At 33.4% G+C, this 8854-nt stretch overlaps 1 protein-coding gene across 2 annotated transcripts; it reads left to right on the top strand.

Moving 5' to 3' along the window:
* The first annotated feature begins 2816 nt into the window (after positions 1-2816).
* LOC103489739 (uncharacterized) lies at positions 2817-7576 on the top strand. Of its 2 annotated transcripts, none has more exons than XM_008449032.3 (5): positions 2817-3136; positions 4851-5023; positions 6650-6833; positions 7076-7182; positions 7281-7576. In XM_008449032.3, exons 1-5 carry the CDS (start codon positions 2939-2941, stop codon positions 7360-7362), a joined length of 744 nt encoding a protein of 247 aa, XP_008447254.1. In that variant the 5' UTR covers positions 2817-2938; the 3' UTR covers positions 7363-7576. The 2 variants fall into 2 exon arrangements, with proteins under 2 accessions (XP_008447254.1, XP_008447253.1); XM_008449031.3 differs by having other exon boundaries at positions 2839-3136; positions 6632-6833.
* The last annotated feature ends 1278 nt before the right edge of the window (positions 7577-8854 follow it).

Genomic DNA, 8854 nt, shown 5'->3' with positions numbered 1-8854 from the left:
TGACTAAGAAAAGTTAAAGTTTGACTTTGAAAAGTCAACTTTTTGACTTTGACTTAATTGGTCAATTGACCAAAATGCCCTTTGACTATTTATTTTATTACTAAATGTTAGTGGGCAATGTGGCAGCCTATTGTGAATTAAAGGCCACTAATTTCATTAAAGAGTTAATGAAAAAACTAGGTGTTGAACATATATGAAATAAATTACATGTAATTTGCATGTAAATTTCATATAAAACTTTGTTGGGGTTGATGCCTTAAATCTCGTGGTCTTGTAGTTTGTAATTGTATATATTATACAAACTTTTTATTTATCTAATAAAATAAAGTGTTTTATTTTATTTGACATTTAGTTGCATTAACTCACAAAACCAATAAACTAACATCCAAGGTTATCTTCTGTAACCTAAACATGTTTGCGGAGACATACAAGTGGATCATGTTTAAGTGATAACCTAAATGGTCTGTAGTAAATGGATAAGGCTGGATACCTTATCCTGGTGACACTACGAATACGACCTGCTTTGTAGTTGTTACAATTGTTCTAAAGTGCTACAAATGATTTGATCCTAATCATTCATGTCGAGACATTAGAGTGGGGGTATTCTATACAAAGAGTTTATATAAGACCGGACCATGAAATGAATAGTCTCTCTTATTAACACTGTTACTAGTTAAGACTACATTTCACCAGAATGACTATAGGTGACTTCACCTGAATCCTGAGTGAGTTGTGAACTCCTGCCTATGAAGGCGATCCTTTGATTTGTATGGGTGAGAGTGGCCTATGTAGCCGACTCAATATGCCTACCATTTTGGGGATTCGTCTTATTGGGGAGCTGGAAACACAGCTACACAAGAAGGAATTCACTCCTTCTCTATAGATAAGTAAGTAGAGAAATTGCTCTCTTAAGGGTTGATTCCAGGGCTTAAACAATGTGGCGCCACACCCTCTCTTGGTCTGAGAGGAGTTCAGTTATAGTAGGACTATAATTACTGTTCATTAGAGGAATCAATGGTACTTAAGGAGTTAGATGTAACTACAGGGGAAAAACGGTAATTTTTGGTCTAGCTGTACTTACGAGCAATTTGCGGTCATTGCACTGTTGATTGATTATATCTAATGGGCACAAAAATATATCTATAGTAAGAAGAGTGCAACTATTAGTCTTTAGTGGAATGACTAACAGTTAATGAATAGAGATTAATTTAATTAAAGAGTTTAATTAATTAATCTCATTTTATTGGAGCTTCAATCTGTAGGTCCATAAGGTCCCCTTGTTAGCTCAATAAGGATATATGAGAATCAAATTTTGGTTTAATTTGAATTGTTCAAATTGATTAAAGGGAATAAATTGTATATGATACAATTAATATAATGTATTTGATACACTATTATGTAAAGTTTTTATGAGAGAAGTTAATATTTGAATATGATTCAGATAATAATATGAATATGAATAAGATTCATAAATAAACTATAGGTTAAAATTGAATTCGATTCATATTAGAACTATAGATTATATGAGAGATCTAAACCATTGGTTATATTATATATGATATAATATAAAGTTTATATTATATGAGATATAATATATTTTAATTAAATTTATATTGATTTTATATTATATGAGATATAATATATATTAATTAAATTTATATTGATTTTATTTAATTTAATTTATATATATATATATATATATTTAAATAAAATGAATAACTCCCTTGGGAGTTATTCTACGTGGGAAATAAGAGGAAGTTATTTTCATAACTTCCCCCTCCATTGTTAAGATTTGTTTTAAAAGAAAAAAAAAGATTTTTTTTAATGGACAATCTTACGATCTCTATGTATTTTCAAAAGGAAACAAAATTCTCCCAAAAACTTCTTCCCTCACCAAAATTACAGAAGCCCACAACTCTCTGTGATTCTTTACTTGGAGAATAACAAGGAAGATTTTGTGGTGGCTTGAAGCTTGGAAGAAGAATTGATTCTACAAAGCTTAATTTATTTTCACCTTTTCCAAGCGTGTTTATTATTTTTCTTTGAATTTATTGGTTTCATAAATTGAATTTCACTTGCACGGCGTTCATACGCTTTCGCTTTAGGAATTCCATTCCTTCAAACTTCTCATTACCGAATGAGAAAAGGATGAGGTTTTCTCTGGAAAAGAACACCTAAACGATACGCTCCCCATCTCTCTCTATATTTCACTTCACAAATCCGAGTCTCACAACTCTGTTCTTGGTCCTGAGCATAGTAGGTCAGCTTGGTGGTTGTCCTTGTTCGTGATTTTCAGGCAGAGAAGGAAAAGAAATCAAAGAAGAAGCCCAAAACTATAAAAGGTAAGTTCTTCGTTTACCTTTTTGGCTTCTCGTTTAAGACCATCACATAGCATGTGCATGTTAGCTTCTAAATCGTTTAGATGCATATGGAGTAAAGCATGATCTATATCTTCCGCTGCAGCATGCCTCTAATGGTTTTTCCATCAATTTAAAATAGGGAAATTATCAAAAATAGAATAATTGACAAAATATTTATACTTAATAGAAAAATTAAGTATAATTAATTTTATTTTTGGTGTTTTTGTTGTATAAATAGTTTGTCAAATTTTATATATATATTTTTAAGAAATCTATTTAAAATAATAATAATTATTTTAAAGTAGTTGTTTTAAATTATAAAATTGCTTAAAAGAATCAATAATCATTTCAAAATTTTATTATATCTATCTAATACGTATGAGAGTGGCGTATGATAATAGTTCAAATATCGATATTTTGCTATATTTAGTTTATTTTGTTAATGGTAAAAACTAACCCTCCCTTATCTTAACTATTGATTAAAAAAAGAATGGAAAAAAAGAAAAAGAAAAAGAAAAAGAAAAGATATACTGGGGAGGGGGTTTATGTGATTTGACTATGATGTTTCTTTCATTTTCATGAGAAGAAAACTTGAAACTCAATATAGAGCGGCAGATTTTCATTTCTTGGGTTTTAGGAACACAGTATATGCACGTCAAATTTCTTCATACCATTCATTCTCTTTGAAAATTTGCTTCTTCAAAATGGCTTCTTTCTCGACCTGGTTACGCTACATAGCCAACAAGCTTGAATTCTCCGTCTCTCTCAGTTGGAAGGTCTTTCACTCTCTCTCTTTAACCCTATTCTTCAATTTCCCACATGGGTTTTTGTTCCATCACTGTTTTTGCCTCATATGTTGTTGCTTGGTTTGATTACTCGAACATTATTGGATTTTTTTTACAATAATCTCGTTTCTTGCACTGTTCTTTCTCTTCCGGTTTTGGGATTTATGCATTCTTGGAATTTCAGTTCGCATTTTTTTTAGAAATTTTTTATTAGATCACCATTGAGTTTTCTGGTTTTGTTCATCGTTTATAAGTTCTTGAGAATTTATGTGTATTTTTACCTTTTTATTTTGTTGATTCTTGGTTCGTTTTTACAGTCCCACATTCTTTACTGAAGAATCAGTGGAGTTTTGTTTGTTTTAACTGTTTCTTGTTTGTTAGTTTGATTTTTGGTTAACCCATGTTATCATTTATCATTTGGCTGTCAAGGGCAGGCAATTTAGTAAGTGGATTCTTGGAATTTCAATTCGCATTTCTTGATTTTATTAGTTTTGGTTTTTGATCACCAATGAGTTCTCGGGTTTAGTTCATCGTTTATATGTTCTTGAGAATTTATTTGTGTTTTTACTATTTTTTTTAAAGGTGATTGGTATGTTATTACAGTCCCACATTCTTTACTGAAGAATGAGCAGAATGTTATTTGTTTTAATTGTTTCTTGAATGGTTAGTGCCTCAATTTTGATTCTTGGTTTGTTAGTTTGATTTACGATTAACTCATGTTGTCATTTACCATTTGCCTGTCAAGGGCGAGCAATTTAGTGAGTGCCTTGTAAAAGAAAAGATTTCGTGCAGAGATAAATTCTTTCACATGATCAATTAACGTTAATTTTTTGTCAGTTTCAACTGATTCATGTCTGTTCATTCATAGGTTGAGTGGGAATATATACACATATATATACATACATACATAACTTACTATCAAGAATTTGATTGTGTTTTGAACTTTTCTCAAGGGGCATCATTCCCACCATGCTGCTAGGCCTTTCTTTTAGAAGAAAACATAATTTATCTGTTTCTTTCAAATAAAATTATTCCTTAAGAAATTAAATGAGTCTTTCAAATGGAAAGAATAATTCTTCCCAGTTTTCTGTACATACTTGGTTTCTTCACGTCTTGGCCTTCTGTTGTAGTTCACTTTGTATTTCTTTTTAAATTACGCTTATTTCTTTTATTATTATAATTTTTAATGCAAGTTGAAGATAGGGAGGTTTTTGTTGAGGCTTTGAGTGTGCGATAATGTTATCTCCTGTTTTCCTTTTAGGAATGAGGGGTCTTTTTAGTTTCTTATAGAGATGTATTTCTATTGTCTGAGAAGTTCAAGCCGGGTAGGAATTTCTATGTTGAATGTGTTTGAGCTGCTGGGATTTGACTATTAAACTGTGTACAGGAAAAATCAAAGGGTGCATAGCCAATGCTAGTTCCAGAAAATTCATGCTGTCCTTGCTGGACTGGCTTAAAAAACTTTTATTTCTCTATTCTAATAAGAAGTCTTTAGATGATTTATCTCTCCATTCTCTCTTTGTTCATCTTCTTTCTATTATGGGTTAGCTTGTAGTTATTTCTCGTTTAGCTTCTTGGTTTTCAGCTAGAAAACTTTTGAAATCTATGTTTGATTGAGGAAGAAAATGTAGAAACGTCTCAACCGTTTTGACCTTTCAACTATTTTATATAAACAATGACAAGAAGAATCTTTTCTCTGATGCAGAACTATAAAGGAGGTCGAATTACTGACAGAGAAGTAGGTGATGCCGTTTGGAAGAATTTACTTCAGGGAAAGCTCACGTACCTACACTGGATTAAGGGACAGGAGATGGCCCCAACTGTAGGTGAGGCAGGGGGAACACTTCTTGTACGCAAATTACCTGATGCAAATCCAACGTAAACTTTGTCTTCCTCTTTCTCTGAGTACAAAAAATTTATTCTCTTTTTCTGCAACACCAGTTTCCTGTTTTTGTGACAGCTTTAAAATGCTTACTAATTCGGTCCTTTGGACTTGGTTCTAATTTATCACCTCAACTAAACTTGATCATCTGAATAAACTGAAGCCAGTCCTCTACTCTACTTCTTGCACTATAGTGATTATTGTTATTATTTGGCAAGAAATAAACTTAATTAAGAAACGAGAATCTAATTGAAAGATAGATGAATAAAGGGGGTTCAATTGCTCGACAAAATGGAAAGAGAATGGTTACAAAATATTTAGTTTCGATATATGTGGAGATGAATGAAGTAAATTTAAATTCCATGTTTGACCGATTTTTCTTCTTGAGAGAAATTATTCAGTTTGTAATATATACTTTCTACATCTTAATGGTGTAAAAGTGGCAGTTCATTTATTCAATATCTTCTCCCTCTTTAAAAGATCCTGTTTCTACGGTCCAACCCAATGGTTGAAACTTGGAAGCACAACATATAAGTCTTTGACCATTTTACCTTCTTGCAATTTTTAAATCTCCAAGGGGTCTGGCCTTTAACCACCAATTCTTGTGCATCTGAGGAAGGGCCGTTGTAAGTAAAGAACTTCAGAAACTTTGACTGAAAGGAAAAACCATCAGCAGGTTGTTTAACAACTCACTGAGGGTAAAAACCACCAGTTCGCAACTAAATGCTTGCAAAAATAAAAGGTAGCCTTCAGCCAAACAGAATTAAAATAAAGCTAGCCCAAAAAGCCACAAACCCTACGTCACTTCCTTGTAAAGGAAGCACCGATTTTATATAGGTAACTGAGATCTCTTTGCTGTATTTTTTTTTTTTTCCATTTGTGTTCAAGCCATTGAGAGCTAGAAAGAATTTACAATTCTTTGGAGCCAAGGCCAGGTAGGATGATGATAAGAATACTGTTGGGGTTGCTAGAAATCTTATTAGGGTATTAAGAGCATATTAGTGACTAGCCGAGGAATTGGTTACACATCAAGTGAGTGGGAGGAAATTTAGGTAGGCATTGTTTTAGTTGATTTAGGCTTGAGAATACTCGAGATAGGATTCCAGAGAGCTAGTATATATACCTTGCTATTATTGTATTTCTATTCTAAGTAGCTTGAGTGCTTAGATCTTCCATAAGGCTCTTTTAGTAAACGCTGAAGACACTTTGCTGAGAAACCCAGTTTTCTCTCCTTGGTTCTCTATCCCCTCAAAACTTAAGAGAGGTTATCTTCCATTTTCCTGTAAAGAACAAGGATAGGGGTCTAGGGGGTAAATTGGTGCAGGTTAAGAGAAGAGAAGAGATCTCCTTGAACCATGAAAGATTGTATTGAGACCAAACTGTAGACATTGAAAGTTTAATTTTTAACCTAAAGGTTGCCTTGAAGGCTCTTACTGGATTAGGAAAATTTTTAGCATCTAGAAGTCGCTTTCCCACTTTTTACAAACTTCCTATTATAGTTTATAAAGCATATGCTTCGTATTGCCTGTAATTTAGAGAAATTAGTTTAATGCTAGATTTTTGTAGCTTATACTTACTAACAACTCTCTTCTTAAACGCCCAAGATGTTCTTTTGTACACAGGAGTGTTTATGTTGGAGACGTCGTTGTAGTGAAGGAGCCAGAAAAACCAGAAAACTATCTTGTAAGAAGATTGGCTGCAGTTGAAGGGCATGAGATGCTGTCTACGGATGAAAAAGATCAGCCTTTCACCCTTGAGAAGGATCAGTGCTGGTTGTTGGCAGATAATGAGAAGTTGAAGCCAAAGGTATGATACAATTTCAAACACCATAACTCTGCCTTAGATAGTTGTGCCTTTTAGATCATACCCTTTTGGTTGATTGCCATTTAAGAGTTGCTGGTACAGTTTGACTTTGAGTTTAATTTTTTGTTTTTGTTTTTCGAGTATGGAATTCTAGGAGCAGCTAACAAAACAACTTTATTTTTGTGTTTGATTTTTGTTAAACTGCACTAATCAACTTCATATTTCTCTTTTTTCACCCTTGTCAGGAGGCGTACGATAGTCGAACATTTGGTCCAGTTTCGATGTCAGACATTGTGGGCAGAGCCATATATTGCCTACGATCAGCAGTCGATCATGGCCCGGTGCAGAATAGGTTAGCCACTATTCACTAAGTAGTCTACTCTCTATTTTTTTTTTCAAAAAAGTGAAGTTTTCTTTAGAGACTGACTGAATTGTGTTTGTTTTCACTAGCAATTTTAGCATGAAGAGGGATTCACCAATATTGGAAATTGAACTGGATGTCGACGAGATGGCCAAAAATCACAAGGCCTGAAAGAGAGGTTGACCTGGTTTTGGAGTATGTATGTAATCAATTTTTCATTGCAGGTGAACTCCAAATTTTTCAATGGATTTGGGGATATCGAGTTCCAATTTGTTGCTAATCAATAGATTGATGAACATCCATGAGATTTTTACCTATATTCAGGTTTACTTCCGTCTTTCTTGAGAATAGCAATAAAATGATTACTGATCTATTTACTTTATCATCTATAAGATTTAGTACTATAAAAGGTGTTCCTAGCTGTATTGTAATTAAATAAAGAGTTGGAACAAAACATTTGGAGACAAGAGTTCAAAGAAGCATATTGAATCGTTTAGCGCTTTGTCAAACCGTTAAGATACAAACATAAACTTTTAAAATTTCTAAAATATAGTAAAACTCCAAAACTCAACCAAAAATGTTTACAACAATTACACAGACGGAGAGATCGAAGATTCAATTTAAAACTCAAAAAAGCAAATACATGTTAAAAGTCGATTGAAGTTGCAACAACTCTTTCTCCATTGCCTACGTAAAAGTCTTGATCTCTCGGCAGCTGGATCAAACTCCAGGGGACCCTCGAGCAAAGCTTCTTGAGATCATTTGGAAGTCCAGCATTCCAATGAAGATCAAATTCTTCATGTGGTGCCTGATACAAAGAAGAATAAATACGATGGAGGTTATTCAGCAAAGAATGCCCAACATTCTCCTTCAACCCAACTGGTGCGTGCTGTGCAATAAAGACAGTGAATCAGGAAACCACCTTTTTCTTCGATGCGAAGCTGTGAAACTCTTATGGTCCTTTCTCCAGCACTCCCTCAATTTCGCACTTGGTACCGATGAATTGGAGGATTTGTTCTCCTTCTTCCGCTCTCTAAATTGCTCCATCCCGAAACACAAGGTTATTTTTTGTGGAATTATAACTTTATTTTGGGAAATTTGGTGTGAAAGGAACTTTAGAATTTTTGGAACCTCTAGCTCTCATAAAACAATTGCTAATATGTGGGAGGACTGTAAAATCCTTATAGGCAATTGGTGCAGTAGGGATCCTTATTTTAAAAATTATTCGGCTGCTACAATTGCTTTAAACCTTAGCACCTTCTGTAATTAGATCTTGGGCTTTTCTCTAGCCCCTCATTAATAAAATTGTGTGTTTTAGTGCGGTCTTAGGCACAGTCCTAAGTCCCATCTAGCTGTTTCCTTTAAAAAAAAAAAGAAGTTGGTTTTTTTGACCAAGCTGTCATTTAACTTATCATAGTTCTAACAAATGCAAATAGATCTTAGTCATTGAAAAGTACAAGTCAATCGATTTTGGTCAGATTAATTCTTTAGAATTTTTTTTGGAAATTGTTAATTTGAATTTGTTTCCAAACCAACGATGATTGAACTTCTCCTCTTCTCTAATTGATCAATTACTCCAAACCTTTGATTTAGTCTATTATGGTCGATTGACTCAATTTCTCGATCTGTCATGTTCATTCATATCAATTACTACTAAGAATTA

Source organism: Cucumis melo, chromosome 1, assembly GCF_025177605.1.
Source record: "Cucumis melo cultivar AY chromosome 1, USDA_Cmelo_AY_1.0, whole genome shotgun sequence".
NCBI lineage: Eukaryota > Viridiplantae > Streptophyta > Magnoliopsida > Cucurbitales > Cucurbitaceae > Cucumis > Cucumis melo.
The sequence above is the reverse complement of the archived record's forward strand: the minus strand, read 5'-3'. Positions and strand labels throughout refer to the sequence as shown.

Coding starts and splice junctions, on each gene's coding strand:
- LOC103489739 (XM_008449031.3), top strand. CDS start 2,939: ATGAGAAGAAAACTTGAAACTCAATATAGAGCGGCAGATTTTCATTTC. Junction 3,137..4,850: donor CCGTCTCTCTCAGTTGGAAG/GTCTTTCACTCT, acceptor TCTCTGATGCAG/AACTATAAAGGAGGTCGAAT. Junction 5,024..6,631: donor TTACCTGATGCAAATCCAAC/GTAAACTTTGTC, acceptor TAAACGCCCAAG/ATGTTCTTTTGTACACAGGA.